This window comes from Panulirus ornatus, chromosome 1 (assembly GCF_036320965.1).
Source record: "Panulirus ornatus isolate Po-2019 chromosome 1, ASM3632096v1, whole genome shotgun sequence".
NCBI classification, from domain to species: Eukaryota; Metazoa; Arthropoda; class Malacostraca; order Decapoda; family Palinuridae; genus Panulirus; species Panulirus ornatus.
The window spans coordinates 71,457,613-71,480,161 of NC_092224.1; the positions used below are offsets into that span (position 1 = coordinate 71,457,613).

At 38.9% G+C, this 22,549-nt stretch overlaps 2 protein-coding genes across 4 annotated transcripts in view; one reads left to right on the forward strand and one right to left on the reverse strand.

Moving 5' to 3' along the window:
* The window catches only part of LOC139749550 (WD repeat domain-containing protein 83), a 64,381-nt gene extending 55,515 nt beyond the window's left edge, over window positions 1-8,866 (forward strand). The window contains exons 8-9 of the mRNA XM_071663577.1: window positions 2,301-2,447; window positions 8,717-8,866. Coding sequence (XP_071519678.1) covers window positions 2,301-2,430 — 130 coding nt within the window. The 3' untranslated portion in view covers window positions 2,431-2,447; window positions 8,717-8,866. The remainder of the gene's footprint in view (window positions 1-2,300; window positions 2,448-8,716) is intronic.
* Window positions 8,867-9,009: 143 nt separating this feature from the next.
* The window catches only part of LOC139749540 (vascular endothelial growth factor receptor 3-like), a 104,298-nt gene continuing 90,758 nt past the window's right edge, over window positions 9,010-22,549 (reverse strand). For all 3 annotated transcript variants that reach the window (XM_071663527.1, XM_071663536.1, XM_071663547.1), the window contains 3 exons: window positions 20,130-20,341; window positions 17,404-17,509; window positions 9,010-12,505 (listed from right to left, as the gene is read on the reverse strand). In XM_071663527.1, coding sequence (XP_071519628.1) covers window positions 11,495-12,505; window positions 17,404-17,509; window positions 20,130-20,341 — 1,329 coding nt within the window. In that variant the 3' untranslated portion in view covers window positions 9,010-11,494. The remainder of the gene's footprint in view (window positions 12,506-17,403; window positions 17,510-20,129; window positions 20,342-22,549) is intronic.

Consider the following 22,549-nt stretch of genomic DNA (forward strand, 5'->3'; position numbering starts at 1 on the left):
TTATCCGTTTCACACTTTAATAATGTTTACTCAAAGATCTCTCCAAATACGACCAAACAAAACACAGACAAAACATAAAATCACCTGGACATTGTATTATGGCCGAGAGGATCAACACATAACCATATAAACGATTCCAATTCACTGTTCCCTCAGCCCTCACGGTGAGGGGCAGACCTACGACTATGCCCACAAGGTGCCAGATGGCCGGTAATTCGGCCAAATTCCAAAATTTTGGACTTGATAAGGTTTGCATGGACAAGAAAAAAAAATTAACAGCAAAACTATTTGGCCGAATTCTGAAAATTATCAAATAAATTCAGTATTATGTCAATTCTATAGACAATGGCATCATTATTTCTCGCTGGCCATCATTTCTGTTATGATGTTAATGCCCCATCATTTGTCATGATAATGTTATAATTGCCCCATAATTTCTCACTCGCCGTCATTACCGGTATAATAAATCAAATGGAAAGAAGACTTTCAGCAGCAACAGGGATATTCAAAGGATTAAATGCTTTCGCTTCACGTAAGGTACTGAGCCAAGTTGATCATGTACCATTCACAAGCCTCACTCTACCTCACCTTCCCAGTTCTAATGAAGATCTTATTGAAAAACAGTAGAAAAATACACAAACCATGAACTGGTTTTTTTTTTTTTTTTGATGGCCAAGTCCTTCAGATTCCGTCTCTTTCTGGTCAAGAGCATTGCAGTATAAGAGCTCAGCGGGAAAGCAAAATCTTCTTAGCGGTAATTGAGAGAACTGACTTGGATGCAATTATCCGCGTTCGTTTCCATCATCAGTTTCGAGGAAAGTTCTGCAAAGATTTCAACTTGACCACGCATGATTGAACTGTTCAACTGGGCCAATATGTATGATTTAACAGAATAGGATAACAATACTGATGATGCTGATCGTCTTACCGGAACCCAACTAGTCTTTTCACCGTCATATCAAAGGTTAGGCTTTAATAGTAATACTGTTATGTAGTACTTTTATTATTGCAAGTTTATCTGTTTTATCCATAACTTATTATAGTATTAAAGGCATTTGCTGTTTTTCCTCTAAATTTGGACTGAATAGCAAAATAATTTGGCCTTGAAGCTTTTCAAACGTGTAAATTTTTTTTAACGGTTGCTGTTTGTTGGTACTACAATGAAAGGAGGCTAACTACTGAGAGGTCTCTAAACTACAGGTAGATAGTGAAGGAAGTTGTTAATCTGAAGGTAACAGATCAGACTGTAGACAGTAAAGTCAAAAGGAGAGATCACTTATAGCTGGGAAAAATGGTTTTATAACTTCACCATCTTGCTGTCCACCGTCCCGCCATCCCAAACCGCCTTCGGGACCTCGTTAACCGTGGCATGAACCTAGAGTGTACAGCGACCTGCACACACTTGGGTGTCGATTATAATGGTCTGTACCTTTCGCAGTCACAATGTCTGGCTTCCTAAACGACCCTGCACTGGGGATACAAGACTCACAAACAAACCACATCTCATCCCGTCTCAACCGGCCGGCCGGCCACGAAATTACTTATGTTATCGTTGGAAGGCAAGTTGCTAGAAGCTGTGAAAAGTTTTTATAGAGGATGTAAGGCATGTGTACGAGAAGGAAGGGAGGAAAGTGATGGTTGGTTCTCAGTGAATGTTGGTTTGCGGTAGGGATGCATGATGTCTCCATGGTTGTTTAATTAGTACGCTTTATCATTTATACTCTGGCCACCAACCATATATGCAACAGTACAAGCACTGATTCATCTTAGCTGAAGACCCCCACATACCCAGGATGCAACTTACATTCTGAAGACAGTGAACCGTTACTTCTAAATTGTCCTGCACTCTCCTCACACAAACACGTCATCACACCCCTTGATATGTGGGCCTGCTCAGTGGGTGTGGCTAGGTTTGTGAGTGCTGTTTGAGTTCACTCTTTGGTAGAAGGCGTTCTAAGAATCTAAGAGCAGGAGCATAAAGGTAAACTGCTATGGTATTATACTAAACCGGAAAGATATCTAGAAGCTTGGGATCGTCCTTCAGCTAGGATGTTATGCAGACAATGAACTTTTCACATTTTTGACGTTTTTTTTTTTTTCTTAAATTATAACATTTATTCTTCTTACTTTATTCGCCTTTTCCACCTATGTGGATTAATTAAGGGTGAGGTTAGTAAGTGGATAGTAGATATGGATTTTTGAATGCATGTACATTAGTCAACATTATGAAGGATGAATTATAATGAATTAACTTGAGGCTGAGGATTTGAATAATGTTATTGTATTTCTAAAATTCACAGACTGAAACATACGGGTAGTCAAGTGGTACACTCCCTCTCTTCACACCCTTCTCAGCCCTTCCTCCTGACAGGAACCCTTGGCCAGGTGTGGCTTTGGTCTGTTCAGTCGCAAGAACCAGAGGATACATGAGCGTAAACTTTCCTCAGGTTAGAATTCATTGCCTATATTGATTTTCTATCTGCTATAGGGTCACAAAAAAATTCTACCTATTTGTACTTACCTGTTCATGTACTGGAGGGAATTCTTGCATGTTTCTCTCATCCTCTATTATTTCACTCAGTAAGCAGAGTAATTATGAATATGACAGTGATGTCTATACAGACACGTGATAAATAAAGTTAAAGTTCTACAAGCTCTGATACAGGTAGTTAAGGTAATGCTGTGGGGAAAACCAAAGTAACCTTTATCTCATACTGCACTTGGCCAACCATTTGCTTTTATTAGCAATAACACTGTCAATTATACATATGATCATCATAGTATGTAGCAGTATACGTAAAGCAAAGGATAAACAGGTATGTAAAGCAAAGGTTGCCAGTAGCATCATGGGATAATGGAGTTGATAAACGGTACCATATGAAAACTAATGAAATGATAGGAGTTATGAATTTCTTTGATAAGCAACTGTTTTATGTTATTAGTAATGTATCCTGCAATGTATACTTCATTAACGCCGAAAGTACAGACATTGCGAGTGCACAAGATATGCATAAGGAAACAGAAGTGTTAAGCTTTCGTATAATTATGTCACATGATACCAGTTATGACAATGTGATTATAGGAAAGCGCTTGACTTGTATTATCTGTTTCCTTGTGGATTTAACTGACTGTTCTTAAGGTCAAAATTTTTAATTGTCTTGTTTTCGTTGAGATAACTTGGATTCGCAGTAACTGTGTATTTCCTCATGCTGTAATATTTTCTAAAAATATAAACATTTGAAACTATTTTGTATGTTGCTTTTTCTGTCTGTCTTTATACATTAAGAAAAATATATGATTTTTGGAACATACTCAAAAAGATAAGTAATGGAAGATGTTAATATAGTATTAAGATTTAACTGAGATTGTGCCCATCTTATTCTTAAATGTGTATGGCTTTTATTATCCGTGTGGATTTTAACACTAAAAAGTCCCAGTTAAGACTAACATAATCTTATTAAATACCATAGAGTAAAATTTATTCATAAAAACAAAAATCCTTCAGTGATTTATTTCCCCGTTATGATTTACTCTCCCATTTCAGGCTACTTCCCAATACAGAGACAGGGTCAGTCATCACATGGGGATGCAATGAACAACCCGGCATAGAGGTACTGGGTGTGGTGACCCCATTGATGATGAATGAGGAACATTTTTTTGCACAAAACAGCAACAATTTCTACATAACACTGTAGACTCACTTCCAGACAGAATGAAAAAAATAGATGGTGGTTGGACTAGATATTAAACTCCCAACTGGTTGTTCACCATGCTGATTCAGACATTCGTCACCTAGTAATACTCTGTAATATATATATATATATATATATATATATATATATATATATATATATATATATATAACCCCTGAGGATAGGGGAGAAAGAATACTTTCCACATAGAAGGCGATTAAAGTGGGCGGGAGCAGGAGGCTAAAAACCCTCCAATCATTGTACTTTAACATGCTAAAAGGGAAAACAGAAGTAGTCATGTGGGAAGTGCTCCTCCAAACACACTCCCGGCACTTAAACTGAACGCACAGTCGCGTACCAGCTAACGACGTGTACAATGGTGCCGTCGTCTTTCAGAGCTAGGTCGTAGCTATTCCTGCGTTGTCGCTATCCTTGCTTTGTTTTGAAGGTTTTATTCTTAAAGTTATTGCTCATCAATATCTTTTATAAGGTTGTTTTATGTAAAATTGATATTTCACTGACGGGTGTCCGCAGGAGAACTCCGCCTGGCCTTTGTGCGACCGGCTCCGCCCTGAAATTTTTTTCTGCATAAAACAATTGCCTGATTTTTTTTTTTGGGTGGGGTACTTAGTTTTTTTCCCACTGTCTGGGGTGGTTTTCCACCCCAGACTTTGGGGTTAGGCCCCTAGGATGGACCCAGGTAAGCCATCCACTGCCCCCCTAGAGGGTAGTGGGGATGGACCTTCTATTAAAAGTAAAAATACTGGTTATGGGGTAGCTATCTATGTACACCAAAGTTTACCTCACACAAGAGTGACTAAATTCTACTCTAGACGCTGTCGCATGTAGAGTGAAATTTAATAACATATACCTGGCCATCTGTCCACTATATTGTTCTGGTTCCAATGCACTTGATAATGATGAGTTAAATTTGCTTGTTAATAAATTGCCTCACCGTAAAGTAGTTTCAGGAGACCTCAATGTGCTCATCATTATCAGTGGGGAAGCATCCGGGCAGACACCAGGGGAGAACAAATGGTTGATTTTATGATAAACGCCAACCTTCCTCTTCTGAACGATGGTAGTGGAACTTGTGTAGATGACCGAACTGGCAATATCTCGGCAATTGATCTATCCTTGTCATCGCCGGATATACTTGACATCACCTGGAGTATCTATGACGACTCCCTGGGAAGTGACCATTTCCCGATCTTTCTTATTCATGCGACATTATTACCAACCCGTCTCGTCTCCGCCTAAATTTAATTATAAGAAAGCAGACTGGGTGTCATTTACAAGGCAAGCCGTCCTTGATATATCCGGTGGTAACATTGATGCTAAAGTCCTCAAGGTTACCTCCACCATACTGAGGGCTGCAGACAACTCTCTACCTAAGGTTTCTACAATTTCAACAAAGCATAGAGTTCCTTGGTGGACACCAGATTGCTGAAATGCACCGCGTAAGTACAATAGGAGAGACAGGATTTTTGACAAGCCTTCAGATAATAACTTTGTTGCATACAAACGTGCGAGGGCTCAGGCAAGAACTATCAAACAAGCCAAACGAGACTCCTGGCGTGGCTTTGTCTCTACAGTGAACATGGACACACCAGTAAGTCAGGTCTGGTCCACAATCAATATAATCAAAAGAAGATACAAGCCGCCACTTCCTCTGCAAATCCTTCACCAAGATCAAATAATCAATGACCCGGTGGACATTGCCAACACACTCGCCAGGAGATTCTCAGAAACAAGCAGCTCGGCCAATTATGACCCACACTTCCTACACCACAAGCGCTAGGCCGAGCTGGTTACCAGACTTTGCCACAGAAGTTACTTTTGATTATAACAAAAAATTCACAATGAAAGAATTGCTTCTTGCCCAGAAATCCTGTAAAGGTTCGAGCCCGGAACCCAGCGGGATCACTTACAGGATGATCCAGCAACTTAGTCAGGCTAACCTGACTAAGTTGTTAGCATTGTACAATGAGATTTGGACATCTTGAAAGTTTCCAAACTCATGGCACTTTGCTCTTATTCACATTTACTCTCAGCTTTCTTCTTTTACACACTTTACCAAACTCAGTCACCAGCTTCTGCAGTTTCTCACCCAAATCAGCCACCAGCGCTGTATCATCAGCGAACAACAACTGACTCACTTCCCAAGCCTTCTCATCCACAACAGACTGCATACTTGCCTCTGCAAAACTTTTGCATTCACCTCCCTAACATCATCATCCATAAACAAATTCAACAACCACGGAGACATCATGCACCCCTGCCACAAACCGACACTCATTGGGAACCAATCACTTCCCTCTCTTCCTACTCGTACACATGCCTTACATCCTCGATAAACACTTTTCACTGCTTCTCGCAACTTACCTCCCACACCATATACTCTTGATACCTTCCACAGAGCATCTCTATCAACTCTATCATATGCTTCTCCAGGTCCATAAATGTTAAATACAAATCCATTTGTTTTTCTAAGTATTTCTCACATACATTCTTCAAAGCAAACACCTGATCCACACATCCTCTACCACTTCTGAAACCACACTGCTCTTCCCCAATCTGATGCTCTGTACATGCCTTCACCCTCTCAATCTATACCCTCCCATATAATCTCCCAGGAATACTCAACAAACTTATACCTCTGTAATCTGAACATTCACCTTTATCCCCTTTGCCTCTGTACAATGGCACTATGCATGCATTCTGCCAATCCTCAAGCACCTCACCATGAACCATACATACAATGAATATCCTTACCAACCACTCAACATCACAGTCACCCCCTTTTTCAATAAATTCAACTGCAGTACCATCAAACCCACTGTCTTGCCGGCTTTCATCTTCTGCAATGCTTTCACTACCTCTTTTCTGTTCATGAAACCATTCTCCCTAACCCTCTCACTTTGCACACCAGCTCAACCAAAACCCTTAATCTGCCACTCTATCATGAAACTCATTCAACAAACCTTCAACATGCTCCACTCTATCACACTTTCTCCTCCATACTTCAGCATTTCAGCTGTAATCGCATCCACTCCAAGGGCATTTCATACTTTCAGCCTCAATATTGTCCTTCTTTCCTCCCTCTTTGCTATAGGCCCCTGCACTTGTATCCTCTTCCTACCCTCCTCCATAACCATGCAGCAACTGCTGCCCCCCTTTCTTCCACACTCATCAGTTCTTCAAAATACTGTTTCCATCTTCCTTTCACTTCCTCTTTTTGTTTTAGCAATTCTCCTTCCTTACTTCTTACATCAACATTTCCACTCTTACATCCACCTGTTTCCTATTTCACCTCCATCTAGTATAGTTTCTATTATCCTGAAACTTTTCACTTAACTATTTTCCAAAATCTTCATCTACTCTCTTTGCCTTCCTTTATCAGCTTTTTAACATTCCACTAACGTATTTTGTATTCTCCCTCCTCCTTTGCTGAGCTTCCTCTGGTACATTCCTATTGAGCAATCTGCCATGTGCCTTTTTCTTCTCCTCCACAGCATTTCTTATCTCTTCTGTCCACCATGCATTGTCCTTTTTATTCCTATATATCACAACCTTGTATCCAACTACTGATTTTACAACCTTTTATTAGTAATTCTCTTAACATTTTAACATTTCATTCACTTATGAATGCATTCCTACATTCAGTGCACTATCATCTAAGCTTTCAGTTACCTTTCTTTCTTACTCCACTCAGTATTTTTCCCTTGTCAACACTTTTACCTCTCCATTCTTATTTACACCATATATCCATTTCTCCCTGATCCTCATCCCCACAAGTACTGCAAAATGGTCAGTCTCACTCCATCATCCAGCACAGCCTTTCTCAGTCTTTCATCCACTGCCACATAAGTCAATCAAAGCCTTTTGTTCTCTTCCATCACTCCTTAACCATGTATATCTATGGATAATCTTGTGCTGAAAAAAAGGTGTTTGCAAGGAATAATCCCCTTTCAGCACAAATATCCACAAGATAGCTTCCATTCTCATTTACTCCAGGCACTCCCCATATACCAACTATCTCACCAGTTCTATTACATCCCACTTTCACATTCATATAACCCAACATGACAATGTTTCTCTCATTCTCTGAACCATTTACACAGTCATTCAAAACCCTCCAGAGAAGCTTCATTTCATCTTTACCATGTACAGTCTTCATATTCACGATGCATATTCCACTATCCCAGTCTTTCCTTTCACCCACTCTATTCTTGAGCCATTCCATCCATGCTCCGTAACACCCTCTCATACTCTTGGTGATAGCAGAATTACACGTCCTTCTTTTCCTCTTCCCGATAATTTTCACTCATTCCCATCCATACCTCACCTCCTTCCATGCCCTTCCATAACTTGCATTCATCATTTCCATTTGCACTCCACACCCTGCCTAATGATATAGGTTTTCTCAATCCTTAGCACATACATGCTACAACTTTTACACCTCTCCACAATATCTCTCCTTTTATTCTCCCCTGTCATCCCATTCACATTCACTCTCATCACCCTCAATCTCTAGTTTCTTTTAACCCTCAGCATAACTGGTAGACTCCAATGCCGCTTCCTAGCCTTTTGTGTTTCACCCGTGACAGGTCACTGGCAGAAGGCAACTCCAGCGCAGTGTTTCCAGAGGCAGTGAGGCTAAAAAATTGTCAAAATTAAAAGTAACAGTACACCTTAGGTGTTAGCTCAGATCTAAAACTAGTGCCCTGATGTAATTGGGCAATACCTCCACCTTTTGTTTCACCTCTAAGAGGTGTACTGACGAGGTCACCATGAGAAGGCAGGGTAAGACTTGGCTGCTACAGTAAAACTAGAGTACCCCTTGAGGTGCTGAAACAATTCTTTTCCCAATTTTGAGCTTCCTTACTTTCCATGGTAGCAGCACCTCCTACCTCACAAGTTATGATACTGCCACTGCACAATGTGATATCACATTTTTCTTAAAAAAGCTTAGATTGATCTTTAATGCTATAAAGAGTTCTCAAAAATCAAAATTTTTTCAGTCTTCGTTGTCTCGGACTTCACTTGACTGCTAAATGTTCATCTTTATACATACCATGAGGAGTAACTGCTGATGCTGCTACTGAAGCCTGTTCCTGAGGACTATCTGCAGTCTTACTATAATCAGGAATTCCTGCTCTGAAGAGAAAAAATTAATCTCTAATTGTTTGAGTGACATACTGTTGAGTAAATGTAATGTCATTTTATTCCAATAAAGGCACATGTCTGTGGACTTGATATTGGATGCATTCTCAATATATTCCAAAGACTGAGTTTGACAGGTAACAAAGAGTGATTCTAGCATTAGGAGTTTAATGATTAAATCTATTATACATTTACGACAAGAGGAATCACTTTCTTACAATACACTGTTGTGTAGGGCAGTGCTTTTCAACCTTCAACATTCTGTAGCACTCTTGTGAATCAGCCTCAGCTGTACAGTAAAGCACTAATATGCTTTTAACAGCGGAGTGATTGAAAAGTACTGGTGCCTTACCAGATACTTAAATATGTTTACCTTAAGTACAATGAGAGTAGTGAACACAAATTTGCTTTGAGGATTTTTGTATTCTCATTGTACTCTCACCTGCTAGAAATTAAGTAGAAAATTTGTACTTTAATATAAAATTACTTATTTTGTGGCAAATAAGACACTAGAGAATTAGATGCACCTGAAAAGTGGTAGAGAACATTTTGGAAAAAATATTTGACCAAATGTAAAGGTTCAAGTTTCTTAAGTTGACATATAGGGACATACAGTATTATATTTCAAACACAAGAAGGTACTGTACAGTTACTCATACAACATACAACTCCTAAACCATGAACCAAAGTTTTACTTACAAAATTATTTATTGCTATACTCAAATATGTACCAGAGCTCCTTGATAAATGTACTACCTGCCTTCCTAAAAAGTGTTACTCTGAGTAAAACTGAAGGAAGCCAGCTTTAGACTTAATATTATACATGCATTCCTGAGAAGTATTTCTGTACACGTTTTCTCTCATGTACTGATTTGTGTTTTGCTTAATTACACTGAAGATTATCACACTGAATAAATGGATCACTTCACATTTATCAACAGGACTTCATCTACTATATTATTGAATTACGACATCCAGTTTCAACACCTGATGAGCATGGGAGGACTGCCACACTAATATTGTTTTTTACATCAAACCCAGATGCATGGAGAGGAGAATGCAATTTGAATAATGTATGTGTATATACATACATGAATACATATGTGTATAGATATGTATGTATACATATATACATATATGTAGATAGCAGTAGTAGGGAGGAACATTTAGGCAGGAGCATCAGGTTGAATTATTAAGTAGTAATAATAGGAAGGAGCATTAGGTAGACACATTAGGAAGTAGTAATAAGAACATTAGGTAGGAGCCTCAGCAAACACTGCACTTGAGTTGCCCTCTGCCAGTGGCCTGTTAAAGATGAGGCACTAAAGGCTAAGAAACGGCACTGGAGTCCACTTGTTAAGGAGACTACTGCTGTGGCCAATGTGGCCACCCCTTCGAGGGAGTTCCAGTTGGAACTGGTGTCAGAGATATAGATAGATAGATAGACAATGATTGTACTCATAGGCTAATCAGAAAGCTGAGCACTGCAATGTATATTTAAAAAAGCAAGCACCTTTTTGCTAATCTCTTGGAAAAAAAATGCATCTTATGTGCCACAAAATATGGTACATAAAAATATTTATCATTCTTGTAACATAAGTAATTACATGTATAAAAGTGTTGGGGTATTTTTTCAATTGCATAATACTACCTGGAGAAACTAGACTTAAAATAACAACTACTAAAAATGTAGTTAAAAGTCAGGGATAAGTTCACATTTGTCATACCAATAGTTTCATATGCAGTAGCAGTTAAACTTCCTATGTACCACAGATATGAGGTAATCAACCCTAATGGCATTTACATTACTTTTCTGTACAACATAACTTTCCCAATATACAGTAGGGTGACTCCTGCAAAGCCTTTCCTAAATAAATTGTTTTTTGAATGTCTTGTCTGTTTTTTTCACTCTACTTCCAGCTTCAAGCTAAATCTCAGAAATTCTTAGAGGTTGCATATAAATATTTTCCATACACGGAATATTCAGGTTAATCCTTAGTCATACATCTGTAACTTCCAAGTTTTGAGCATTCTTCTGTTGTGCTTATAATTAAAAAGAGAACATTTTCACTTCACAGTTTTTGTACATAAAAGCAATCATCTCTCAACAAAGTCTTGTGCTTGTGAAAAAAAGTTTGCATAGTTCAATTTCTACTCTTGTTTAGTATACTGATTCTGGAAAAACATTATACACCATAACTGTCAAAATACTGTTATTTCCTTCCATTACCATTACTGTTTTCTTTTAACATAACTTTAAGATAGAGACTATAAATTCCATTAAATCTAAAATTCAATAAAGAGCTTCATGACAGCATTAAGTGCTGTATTAATGTGGTTACTCTCACCATTCTGTGCTGGGGCACAGCTTTTCTTTCTATAGTAAAGTAACAAGCCTGTCTATGGCTTTCATATTCTTCACTACACATTTCGAGTAATTTTCAACTCTCCGAACAAAATATGTTCACTCTTTATACTAAAACACAGTACAAAAATAAGGAAAATTTTGTTAGCAGTTATTTGTAATTGGCACTGATTCTGTCATAAACTTTTCTATACTGTTGTATAGAAATTCACTTGGGGCTTAAACAGAAGTTAGAAATTCTGAACACATTCTGGAATGAATATAAAAGCATTTATGCAGCTACTGGTTCCTCTATTATTGGACTACCCATAACAGGGGATTTAAGGTAATCAGGCTTTGCTCTACTTTCAGGTGGAGTTTCCTCAGCTATTGATCCTAATCCACTAGAAGCTTCAGATATAGTTCTACCTCTGCATCCTTCAGAGGGAAGAAGATTGACATATTCTTCATCACACCTGCCCTCTTTCATATATTCACGTGGAACAGACTTACTTGTAAATTTCACAGCATCATAGTTTATATACTGAGGTTGGTCTAAATGACAATTTTCCATATCTTGTGCATCCTCTTTGGTAAGGCAATTACTTTCATCTGTGTCTGAGAAGCTGTTCATGATCATGTAATTGGGATTAGTTTGCATACATGCTGTGGGGCTGTAAAGACCACTGTCATGCTTTTCATTTTCTGACACTGTCCGAATTATTTTGTGACGGAGAGCTACACATGAACTCCCATTATCCTGATGATTTGGAGATGTATATATTTCAGAGACATCCTCCACGCTGATTCTTAAAGGGGTATTTTGTTGGCTCTCGTGACTAATAGATCTGTTTATTTTTGGTCCAGAGTCCATATTCAGGTAGACATCACAAGGTTCTTCAATTCCTTCACAATATTCCTGTAGTATTTCATTATCTTGCATAGCCATGGATGCCACAGCTTCATGGTCAAACTTAAACACATTCTGATTCTTTCTAGTTGGTGAAGACATAGAAAGATAAGTTCCAGCTGAGCTTCCACTATCCATTCCTGTTTCCTGCTGAATGAATTCCATTTGGAGGGATGTTAGACGTGGAGTTTGAGGATGTAAATTCTGGATTTCAGCCTCTGGTAAAGCATTAACACCAAAGGGACTTGGACTGAAAGGCATTTCATATCCATCAGCATCAAGATTTGGATGTACGCCATGCACTTTGGCAGAATAATCAGGACTTTGTAGCAAGTTGAGAAAACTGCTCTCATTATTATCCACTTGATAAGGCTGATTCAGCTCCAAGTAGTACTGCAAGATTTTAAGAAAAGTTAATTAAACAGTCTGAGATCATGTAATGAATTTCATACATACTTTTATAACAGCTAGTGACTAGAAATGTGCAGATGAGGCCATTTTTCATGAGTTCCTGATGATAGCTTACTAAGATGGAAAGTCAGTTAGGTATGGAAAGAAAATACCTCCAACAGTCAAAGAAAACCCTAACCTCATTAATTTGCAAAAATTCATAATATACATTTATTATCTATAGTGCAAATGACTGGGAGATGTATAGAAGAAAGAGGCAAGGGGTCAAGAGAAAGGTGCAAGAAGTGAAAAAGAGGGCAAATGAGAATTGGGGTGAAAGAGTATCATCAAATTTTAGGGAAAATAAAAAGATGTTTCAGAAGTAGGTAGCGTTAAGAACAGAGGAGTGAGCCTTAGAGGGTATATCCTCACTTGGCCCACCTCTCCATTCCTTCTTTTGGAAAATTATAAATGGGAGGGGAAGAATTCCAGCCCCCTGCTCCCTCCCCTTTTAGTCACCTTCTATGAAACACAGGGAATACGTGGAAAGTATTCTTTCTCCATATCAACATATACATATATGTAAACACACAACGCAGACATTAACACATGTACATATTCATACTTGCTTGCCTTTGTCCATTCCTGTCGCTACCCCACCCCATTAGGAAAACAGCATCACTATCCCCTGCTTCAGCGAGGTAGCACCAGGAATACAGACAAAAAGGCCGCATTCATTCACACTCTTAACCAAATACATACATGTCATAAATCCAAATTTCCCATCATTCAACACTCCTGAGTTACAGCACTTGAAAAAAGTTGTTTTTCCCAATTAATGGGCAAATCTATACAACTTCATGTCATATAGTCTAATCACAAGGTATGTTTGTACTTAGACAAGTGAAGTTTTGTATTTGGCAAGAATCTCAACATTGTAACACTTTTGCTTGAATTCCAACAGAAGGATTTTCTGTTTTTGGTATAACAATTTCCTTATATCCTTGGGCTGCCTTCCTCTCAGTTCTCAAGCAAAGTGGTCAAATATGATTGTAAGAACACTTCCTAAGAATCTGGCAAGTCTACCATACATGACTATACAGGAACTGCATGTCACATAGCAAGTAACACTCTTCCTAATCATAGTAGAGGGACCACACTCAGGCCAGTTGGTGATAAATGACAATAGACAAATTACCATGAAACTGGCCACGCAGCTTAAAATGGACATACTCAACTTCCTGTAAACTGGGCAAGCTGACAGATATGACCGTACTTGAAACCCCTCCTGTGGGGTCAATGATGACAAATTTGGAAAAATTTTCAAGAACAAAAATATCTTAGAGAAATATCTAGTTTTTGTTGTAGACATTGTTCTAGGGCTATCCTAACACAAAATTTTGCCCGGTAAAGGGTTAAGAATAGTTACTATTCTAAGGTTCTGAAGCATATCTCTATTCCAAAGAAAAATAGCAAAAATGTATGGTAAATTTTTTTTTTTTTGGGGGGGGGCAAAGAACACTGTTTCAATACTATAAATATAGTATTATGAAAGTCCTCTATAACTTAAATGATGATGTAAATCATAGCACAATGCCTCTTCTGGCTGACAGATACCAGATAATAAGAAGCAATTTCTCAAAAAAATTTGAATCTTGAAATAATTTACATTCTTAATCTACAAGACTTGTTTGTTGGGTGTTTGTGCTGGAGATGAAGGGGTATTGTGATATGGTTTTGGGAGTTGCTGTCTGAATGGTTGCTGCATTTCCAGCGTTCTGAGTAGTTACTTAACGATGACAGTGATGTTTAAAGGATGTGATACTAGTAAAAGCAGTTGGAGCATCTGATGGTGTAGTGCTTTTTGGTGATGGGCATTTGGCACTGTAGGCAGAGGTACACTGGTGATCCAGGATTAGGTTTAATGTCACCAGCTTGCATGTCATTGGACAACGAGTAACAGGATATCATCTTCCTTCTATCTTTATGAGGTTACTGCAGTGCTCAGGAAGCCGGCCACATCCACACAGACCTTAGGTCATTCTGTGATGTTGTATGTACATCTATGTGCAGAGGATGTTTAGTTTCTGAGGCCAGTGATTTTTCTGACTGTACTGTTTTGTGTGGTTTGCAACTCTGTTATATTTATTATAGGAAGGGTAAAAGACCAGGCAAGAGAAGCAGTTTAGAGTGTTGTGAATGAATTACTCAAAAATCATGTTAATGGATTATTTTTCTTGTCCAAATGTCATGCCAGTTAAGTGTTCTGAGGCCATTTAGATCAAATATTGCTTTTGTACTGTTATTGGTGTAGGAAGTAAATGTCGTGTGTGTCATATGTGATGCCTAGAATTGTTTATGTTTTGTTCAGAGAATGATTGTCCATTCAAAGTGAAAAGAGTGTGTGAACTGGATTCATGTCTGTCTGGGAATCAGAGTGACTGAAGACTTGTTGAGATGCAAACACTATTTTGAGTAAGTCACTGTTCCAACTGAGTGATGCAGAGATGCATGTTTGTTATTGCTACTGTTGTGTAAGGGCATTGTGATGTGACTGTGGGGTTGTTTGCTTAAGAAAGGACCTTCATGGTGTGATTTGGTACAGGTAATGGGAGGTCTTGTAGGAAGAGATTGAAGTGGGCTGGAAGAAAAGCTGCTCTTTGAGGAACTCCATTCTAAAGTTTGTTTTAGAGGTGACATCAATGTCAGTGATTCGATTGTGGAAGCTGGCTATAAAATTGGTCAACCACGTTTTGTTGTTATGGGTCAAGTATCTTTAGTGTAGGGATGTGTTGAGGGACAGTGTCAAGTGCTTTGTTGATCTCTATTGCCACTAGTACTGTGCGGCTGAAACTATCTTGGCTATGTTTTATGAAGCCAATGTGTAATGTGGTGGTGGAATGGCTAGGTCTGAAGTCATATTGTGTGGTTGAGAGTGAGATACTGTGATTCTGTTGAGGATCAATTTTTCACAGATTGGATGGTTTGAAGGGTTTTATGATTAGTATTATAGTGCCAAGTTTCCAGATGTTAAGGATTTTGTTGTGTAGCCAAGACTGGTTAAGGATAATTTTAAGTGCTTGGATTGCATGAGAAAGTTTGGTATGTCATAAAGGCCAGCAGCAAGAGAGTTCTTCAAGGTTCTAATTACATAGCTTGTATCAATGGTGCATTGACAGTTATTTGTGGATGGAACTTGTGTGGGTTTTTCATGAATTTCCCGTTAAGGTGTGAGGTTAGCTAACATCAGATTTTTGAGTAGTGTCTCAAGAGTGTATTTGTATGTTCTATGGAGGAAAGGATTTCATTGGAATGGATTAAGATTGTTTGATGAATGGGGGCTGGACTGATGAGTAAATGTGGATCTTTTTAAATTTTCACCACATTTTATTGCTTTGAGACTTGTGGTACAATGTGTTTAGGAAAGTGTGCCAGGTTTCAGCTTGTTTTTCAGTGGTTAGGTTAGTTATGGAGTTATTTGGAGTTTGGAATTGTTCTTTGATATCAGTTGAGGGTGAGTGGTTTTATTTAGTGGTTTCTTTGTTTCATGAGGAATGCACCTGATGGGAAGAAGTTTGGGTTGGATTTCTTTCCATGCCCTTGAGTTATGTTTTTTGCTGGCTTGTCTGGAGATTTTGAATAAGTGTGAGACTGCATAATCTAGGAAATGGAAAATCACGAGCTTTTTTTTCCAAGTGTTGCGTGAAGGCTGACCAGTTTGCTCTCCTCTCATTTGTTACGTCTTTTTGATGGTTGTGTGGACTGGGGGTAGAGCACAGTTCATGTGCTGTACTCCAACTGGTCTGTCAGTTGTGCTGTGCATGCAATGCACCAGAACAGAAGGTGATGTCTGGTGAAGTTGGCTGCTGTAGGTGGTGGGTTTGGAGTCTGGTTGGCTTGTTGCATAGTGTGAGGATACTGAGAGGCTGTTTAGTTTGAGTATTTCACTTTCAGGATCTTAGGTGCGAGTGTTAAGCCCAGTTTTCAGTATGCTGGTCAGGTTTATAGATGAAAAAGAAATCTGGAGTGGGGGAGGGTGTGTGTAAGTGTTGAATATGTTGTAGTTAGTACTGTGAAGTTTTATCTTTAATTATTAGATTCATTGGGTGTTGTCATTGTCTGCAGGGTGTTTGCAGTGTCACTGGTGTTGGAGAATGGTATGGTTTAATGAAAAAGAGTTATCAGTCCTCTCTTTCTCTACATTTGTCTTCTCTAATGGATGTGTAATTGTATAAAAATGGGAAGGTGGATACAGTTGTCAGTCTTGTTTCTTAGATGAGGGCAAAGTCGATATCATGTTATCTTAGTTATGTAGATAAGTAATTTGGTATATGAATTTCTAATGCCACTAGTGTTCAGTTGCAGGATGTTTAGTCTGTTGCTAGCATTCTGTGGAGTAGAAGGGTTTTTTCCAACTTGTGCTGTTGTTCGTGAGGCATTTGTGCAGAGGATGAAGGGGTTTTGAGAATTACTGTCTTAGTAGTGGAGGTCTTACCACTGAATGCAATTCATGCATTTGATAAGAGTAATGCCATTTACCGATAGGTATTTGGCACTGTGGGCATATGTATACTGGTGGTCCAGGGTGAAGATTAATGTTGCTGGGTGGCATTAATAGTAAGGAGATTATGACCAGGTACAGTAGAAAAAAATGTGTGTGAATGTGTTAAATGTTTGAGTACGACCCATGGTCTGGCATGCAAACGGTAATGTGTGATAAATGTATGGTATGAATGTATAAACTTCAAAGAAAACAATGCCAGCTAAAGGTGTTTACACATAGTTGGTTCCCACAATCCTAAATTTCTGTATAGTATTTCAGAAAATCAATTAATCCCTCATAAAGTATTGTTTTGCAGACTCTAACACTGCCTCAGTTATATGTGATGATTTCCACGTACCTGTTTCTCTGCCTCTCCCAGTATTTCTCCTAAACGCTGTTCTAGGTTGGAAAAAGTGGGTCTCTCCAGAGGTTCACTATTCCAACAGTCTAGCATTATACGGTACCTATTACATAATAAATCATAAGCACACTGAATATATCAAAGTTGAATTTCTTTTTTAAGCAATTGTTTCACACTGGAGTGCTATAACACACAGGTAATATTATTAGTTTTTTACCATTGCACTAAGATTCATTGGTAAAGCAAGATAAAGTTGACAGCATTCTATCTCAAACTTGTTCACTCTTGTAATTCACACTAAGAGTATCCTTCTTAAGTCGCTAGATTCCATCATTTATTGATTAATTTCCAAAAATAAAAACTTGACAGTCAGATTCTAATCGGATATCTTTTATCCCTGGGGTAGGGGAGAAACCATTCTACCTCCACATTCCCTGCATGTCAAAAAAGGTGACTAAAGGGGGCAAGAGCAGGGGACTGGAAACAATCCCTTTCTTGCATTTCAATTCCTAAAAGAAGGAACAGATGAAGAAGCCAAGCAGAGCATGCTCATTTTCCTCATAGGCTCAGGCTGGGATGCCTTTATGTGTGTGGATGTAACAAGATGAGAAGAGAGGAGAGATAGGTAGTATGTTTGAGGAAAGAAACTTGGATGTTCTGGTTCTAAGTGAAACAAAGCTCAAGGATACAAGGGTACATGGTCTTGAAATGTCTTAGGAGTACAGTATTTTGATGATTGAGTGGCAGATGTAAGGTGTTTTGGTCAAAGCAGTTTGTGAAGTGAGAGTCATGGAGGGTGGTTTGGTGAAGAGAGAAGAGGTGATGAAAACATTGTGCAAGATGAAGTGCTACAAGGCAGCTGAAAAGGATGGTATTATTGTTGAATTTATTATGAAAGGGGGTGACTGTGTTGACTGGCAGGTAAGGATTTTCATTGTGTGTAGGATTATGGTATGGATTATGGTGAGGTGCCTGAGGACAGTCAGAATGCATGTAAAGTGCAACTGTATAAAAGCAAAGGTGATAAAGGTGAGCACTCAAATTACAAAGGTATAAGTTTGTTGAGTATACCTGGTAAGTGGTATGGTAGGGTACTGATTGAGAAGGTGAAGACATATACCAAGCATCAGACTAGGGAGGTTCAATGTGGTTTCAGAAGTGGTAGAGGATGTGTGGATCAGGTGTTTGTTTTGAAGAATGTGGGTGAAAAATACTCAGAAAAAAAAATTTGTGTGTGATATTTATGGACCTGGAGAAGGCACATGATGGGGTTGACAGAGATGCTTTGTGAAAGGTTTTAAAAACATATGGTGTGGGAGGAAAGCTGCTAGAAGCAGTGAGAGTTTTAAGTCACGGGTGTAAGGCTGGTGTATGTGTAGGAAGAGAGGGGAGGGGATGGTTACAGATGGTTACAAGTGAAGGTTGGTCTGCAGTAGGGATGAGTTATGTCACCATGGTTGCTCAATTTGTTTATGGATAGGGTGGTGAGGGATGTAAATGCAAGTCTTGGAGAGAGGGGTGAATATGCAACCTGTGGTGGATGAGAAAGCATGGGAATTGGGTCAGTTTCTGTCTGATGATACAGCACTGGATTCAAGTGAAAAACTGCAGAAGTTGATGACTGAGTTTGGAAGAGTATATAAAAGAAGAAAATTGAGAGTGAATGTGAATATTAGCAAGGATATTAGGTTCAACAGGGTTGAGGGACAGTTTAGTTGTGGGTGTGAATATGAATGGAGAAAAATTTGAGGGAGTAAAGTGTTTTAGATATCTAAGAGTGGACATGGCAGTGAATGGAAGCAGAAGTGAGCCATAGGGTGGGGAGGGGGCAAAGGTTCTGGGAGCATTGAGGAATGTGTGGAAAGAGAGAATGTTATCTGGGAGGGTAAAAATGGGTATGTTTGAAGGAACAGTAGTCCTAATAATGTTATATGACTGCAAGGTATGCACTATAGATGAGGCTGTGCAGATGAGGGTGAATATCTTGAATGCGTGGAAAGTACATAAATAATATAATATAATACCCATTTGTTACTTTCCACCTTCTGTTCCTTCATTAGGAAGGTAACAATGCAGAAGGGAAGGATTTCCAGTCCCCTAACTCGTGCCTCTCATGGTTGCCTTTCATGATATGCAGGAGATATGTGAGTAGATAAAGAAGATACTAAGGTATTATTCTTTCTCCCCAGTTTCCAAGGCTATAATAATGTATTTATAAATAAATGAATATTCTTATAAAGGATCAGTGATTAATGTATGCATATTCAAAAGCACAAGTCAAGAATTTTGAGAGGAAAGGAATTTAAGTTGATATGTGATACTGAAGGAAGATTTTATGAAATTATGAAATGTACTACTAAATGGTTGTTGTAGCAGATAAGTTAACGAATCAAACTGTTCAAGACTCAGCAGGTATGAACTTAAGAGATGGATTAAGGGTAATGCTTTGCATTCTTTACTTCTGAAACTTGGACACAGTGGTAAGACCCGGCAAGGTAAATGCAGGAGTGATAACATTACTGTATTACTTTCTAGCCAGGTCATCTGATAGAGATTAGCTTTTCTATCTATAAGGATGCCATACATGATACTGAAAGATAGCATAATCAGAACAATTTTGGGGCAAGGTGAGGAAATAGATGAGAGTGAAAATACAAAGAGTTATGATGAAGCATAATAATGTTTGCAAGTACAACTAATAAACAGAAACAGTCCACACTCACAATGCATAAGTGGAGTATCTTGGTTGTTCCAGTCTGACACCTTTCTCCAGTTTCACAATAAAGTTTTCATCAAATTCCACGCCAGGATAAGGGTTTTGACCAAGACTGAAAATCTCCCATAATACAACACCAAATGACCAGACATCACTTTGGGTGGAGAACACGCAATCCCGCAGGCATTCTAACGCCAACCACTTCACTGGTACTGGACCCTGTGAAAAAATTTAGCTGGTAAGTCATTATCAAAAGTGATTACTTCTGATTTTTATTTTAGTACTCCTTGAATACATGTGGTGGTTAGTATCTTTAATACTCTTTGGAAAAGTCTTACTCCATGTTGAAACTAAAAATGACAAAAATAGCCTTAGAATAAGTCAATAATGCCTGTAACACCTATTTGTTATATCAACCCTGATTACAAAACTGGTACAAGAGAAACACAGATGTGTACCATTTATTAATTGATAAATGCAGTACAATGAATCTTATATCTTTTTCATTCTCTGCACCATAACATCATACACACTAATTTAGCTACGTAATGATAACATATTCACTTCATATTTTTTTTGTATGCCACAGTCTATGCAATAAACTGCAATGCATTTCAGTAAAATATCAATGGTATCCAAATGATACTATCTCTGGATGACAGTTACTTGGTGGACTGAATGAGCATACAGCACATGGAATGAGTGTACAGTATGGATTTCTGAGGTGTAGCAGTTATGTTCTGGACCATGATGCATATTCATGGGCCACATAGAGTTGAGTGCATAGATTTGAATCCTGGTTGCACCAGTCAACTCAGCTGTTTATCTGTCTCTTGGGCCAGGGGTTAGTCAAGAAAATGGGTATCTGGCTCAGTCTAGAGATACATATGTATATAGCATTAATGAATGGCCTTGATTAGGGCTTCAGTAGCCTCTGTCACCTCAGCTAAAAAAAGACTACCTTTTACAGTATCTGGTCGCTGCTGAATTGATATCCAGAATATTCTCTAACATGATGGTGTGTTTCAAAGCAGAGATTTTTATGTACAGATGCTCCTCAACTCACAATGTTTTTTTTATTGTACTTTGTCGCTGTCTCCTGCGTTAGCAAGGTACAGCAAGGAAACAGACAAAAGAATGGCCCAACCCACCCACATACACATGTATATACATACACGCCCACACATACACACACACATATATATATATATATATATATATATATATATATATATATATACACCTATACATTTCAACGTAGACATACATATACATACACAGACAAATACATATATACACACGTACATATTCACACTTGCTGCCCTCAGCCATTCCCGTCGCCACCCCACCACACAAAATGGCATCCCCCCCTCCCCCTGCACATGTACGAGGTAGCGCTAGGAAAAGACAACAAAGGCCACATTTGTTCACACTCAGTCTCTAGCTGTCATGTGTAATGCACTGAAACCACAGCTCCCTTTCCACATCTAGGCCCCACAAAACTTTCCATGGTTTACCCCAGACACTTCACATGCCCTGGTTCAATCCATTGACAGCATGTCGACCCCGATATACCACATCGTTCCAATTCACTCTATTCCTTGCATGCCTTTCACCCTTCTGCATGTTCAGGCCCCGATCGCTCAAAATCTTTTTCATTCCATCCTTCCACCTCCAATTTGGTCTCCCACTTCTCTTGTTCCCTCAACCTCTGACACATATATCCTCTTTGTTAATCTTTCCTCACTCTCAATGTGACCAAACCATTTCAATACACCCTCTTCTGCTCTTTCAATCACACTCTTTATTACCACACATCTCTCTTACCTTTTCATTATTTACTCAATCAATCCACCTCACACCACATACTGTCCTCAAACATCTCATTTCCAGCACATCCACCATCCTCCACACAACCCTATCTATAGCCCATGCCTCGCAACCATATAACATTGTTGGAACTACTATTCTTTCAAACATACCCATTTTTGCTTTCTGAGATAATCTTCTCACCTTCCACACATTTTTCAACGCTCCCAGAACCTTTGCCCCCTCCCCCACCCTGTGACTCACTTCCACTTCCATGGTTCCATCCGCTGTTAAATCCACTCCCAGATATCTAAAACACTTCACTTCCTCCAGTTTTTCTCCATTCAAACTTACCTCCCAATTGACTTGTCCCTCAACCCTACTGTACCTAATAACCGTGCTCTTATTCACATTTACTCTCAGCTTTCTTCTTTCACACACTTTACCAAACTCACCAGCTTCTGCAGTTTCTCACCCGAATGAGCCACCAGTGTTGTATCATCAGCAAACAACAACTGACTCACTTCTCAAGCCCTCTCATCCACAACAGACTGCATACTTGCCCCTCTCTCCAAAACTCTTGCATTCACCTCCGTAACCACCCCATCCATAAACAAA